We start from the raw sequence: 3070 nt of genomic DNA on the forward strand, positions 1-3070 counted from the left end.
TACTTGTGATAGTGTATGGTATTATAATTTAATTAATTAATTTGTTGGTGTAGATGATTTATTAAGATAACAAAAGTGTTTTATCATCGTCGAGATCAACATTAAAGCAATTCAACTTGACAGAATATTGCATGGAAAATTTATGAAAACACAAACATGTTGAAACCTAAAGAGGAAATTAACGCAATCGGCATAATTATAGGCAAATCTGAATTATTCGTCCATCTGTTCGTGATTAACATAAGAAATGAACCTAATTTACATATTTCGGCGTTTCAGAAAACACACTAATTTTACACAAATTTGTAATTCGTATAATGCAGGCCGTGTCATTTGCATTCGCTATGCTAATTGGACGTACGAAAACGATAATCAAAATAAAGTCTGAAATTGGTTAGAAATGCGTTGTTTAGATACGAGATACTTTAAAAAAAAAATAATGTAAACCTAATCGTATGAAATGGCTTAAGACTCACTTAACACAAATTTTAAATTGATTTTTAGTTTGTTTTGTGAAAGAAAAAACAAAACAAATTCGCTGGAAGTTAAAAATATAACAAACCAAATCCATTATTTGTTTATTTATTAAAAATTAAATGCTCACACAACCAACCATTAAAAGTAATAAAACTAAAAAAGGAGGAACAAAATAATCTTTGGCTTCATCGAAGCTTGCATACCCTTCACTCCGATGCGAGTGTTACAAATCAAATAAATACTACTTATGACATCCACAAACCAAGAATATATCAAAAAACAAGTCACGCATCGAAAATGTCTTAGCCACAATCTTCGTTAGCTGTACGACGAAATATGCCATGCAACACTTTAATGTAACCCTGAAGGCAACAGACACAGAGGAAGACCACGTAACACCTGGAGAAGTACGATAACAAATCAAACCGGCAACTCTTTAAATGAATTACGTTAGAGATAGAAAAAGTTGGAGATTTTATGGAGTACAGAATAATAATATCACATTTTTTCAAATCAGTTTTATGACGACAGATCTTAGCGACGAACACAGAGGAAGACCACGTAACACCTAGAGAAGAACGATAACAAATCAAACCGGCAAACCTTTAAATGAATTACGTTATATTGTTAGAGATAGAAAAAGTTGGAGATTTTATGGAGTACAGAATAATAATATTAAATTTTTTCAAACCACTTTTATGACGAAAGATCTTATCGACGCACTTATCATATTCATCATAACATATCATATATATATTCAGATATAAATTCGTATTTTTGATATTAATTATTCACATTGGTTATATGGTTTTATATACCAATCATGTACGGCTTAACTTTCATTTCCAGAATTTGGAAGAAAAAATAATTATTCTATTTACTTTAAAATTGAGCGTCTACTGTATATATTATATTAACAGACATACTAAGTCAGTGAATCAGAGTGTGTACAGTTTATATGGTTACATGTATTACAAGCAACTTAATAAGTCAAATATCACAATATTTCAGTAAATCTTTAGTTTTCGAGTACTATGTTTTCGAGCCTATGTAGGTTTGCTAACATCTTTTGAAGAAGTAATAAACCACACTACCAAATGTTTTAAGCCATAAACACTCTTAGAAGAATTTTTCTACAATAATGTGTGTGTATGAATATATTTATGTCGTTATATATATGATTATAACAGATCACGATCAGCTAAAGTACTATATTTTTCTATTTTACTTTATTACTGGATAAGAATTTTAATAAGAATAAACTTCTAAGTTGACTATCTACGGTCTTGAAAACTACTTCTATAGTTGTGAATGACTCATAGGTATGTCATAAATAAACAAACCAGCCTCATAAATTGTTAAGTAAGTCATATCATAGAATTTGTGAATTTCGGTTGAGTTTAAGAAAGGCTAATATAATAATATTTATTGGAACTAAAATAAAGAGAGTACTTACTTGGATTCCTTTTTGGTCTTAAAAGACTTAGTCTGTATTAAACATTGCATAGAAGGATTTGAAAGTGTTTATTTGCCATTATTAGTTGGTTAAACATGAGGTTGCATTAAGGGTCAACTGATATTTTTTTGAGCTAATGAAAGTTTGTACTACCATCAAAGATAATGGTAGTCTTCTATCTGTAGACTTGATATCATTAACAGCATTTTTGGCATTTATATGATATAGCATATGCAACAAAACTTTTGAATCTTAGTAGTGTTGGTATTTTAACGAAGATAATGTATTTGCAACTCATATCCTATGTGTATCTCCATCTATTCTAGAATCTTCGCATACAAACTTAATTCGTAACTTTTTAAGAAGAATTGTTTTTAGATTTCTTATTGCTTTGTTTATATTCTTCTGGACTCTTACCGATGTTGGCTGTTGGTCTACTTCACTACGTTTTAGAATATTTTCGTGTTCTTCCACAAACATATTTTAAATAGTTATTTCCTTAACTGGATAATTACGTTGTTTTACAGTGTTATATAGTTTAATCCAAAACAAACTTCAATAAATTATGCGTGCAATTATTTCGTTTCAAGCGGCAAAAATTAAGTAAAAATTTCTGATGCAAAGCGCCGGGTAAACAATCACACAGGCCACTAAAACCGTGAGCTTCTGTTTTGAATTCCTAATGGAAATGACAAAAAAAAAATATAATAATATTTAAATTATTTGACTGATGGAGCCGAAATGATTTTATAATTGTTAAGGTTATAATATATTGAATTCATTTAAATAACTTAATAAATAAAGTATATGTTATTATCTATGACTCAATAATATTATGAATTAGATTAATAGAAAATTAGCTTATAAATTAAAGTAATTTGGTAACGGATACTGTTATGTAAAATTAAAAATTATGTTAATTAATTAAAAGGCATTAAAGTTATATAAATATTAATCACTTAATAACTAAAATCGATTGACCTTAGGTTATTAATTACACAATACGTTATTCAGGCAGGCTAAGGATTGGAGTGGAGAAAATAATATGCACTATTATGCATTAAATTCCAAGCATCTTTAAATATAAATAAGATACTAATTAATACTAATTATGATTTTAGATAAGAAGTTAGATAA

The 3070-nt window shown here is 28.3% G+C and overlaps 1 protein-coding gene across 1 annotated transcript in view; it reads left to right on the top strand.

Moving 5' to 3' along the window:
• Window positions 1–3044: 3044 nt before the first annotated feature.
• Window positions 3045–3070, top strand: part of LOC119666676 — a 9376-nt gene continuing 9350 nt past the window's right edge. The window contains exon 1 of the mRNA XM_038075955.1: window positions 3045–3061. Coding sequence (XP_037931883.1) covers window positions 3045–3061 — 17 coding nt within the window. The remainder of the gene's footprint in view (window positions 3062–3070) is intronic.

The sequence above is a fragment of the Teleopsis dalmanni genome, chromosome 1, assembly GCF_002237135.1.
Source record: "Teleopsis dalmanni isolate 2A chromosome 1, ASM223713v2, whole genome shotgun sequence".
NCBI lineage: Eukaryota > Metazoa > Arthropoda > Insecta > Diptera > Diopsidae > Teleopsis > Teleopsis dalmanni.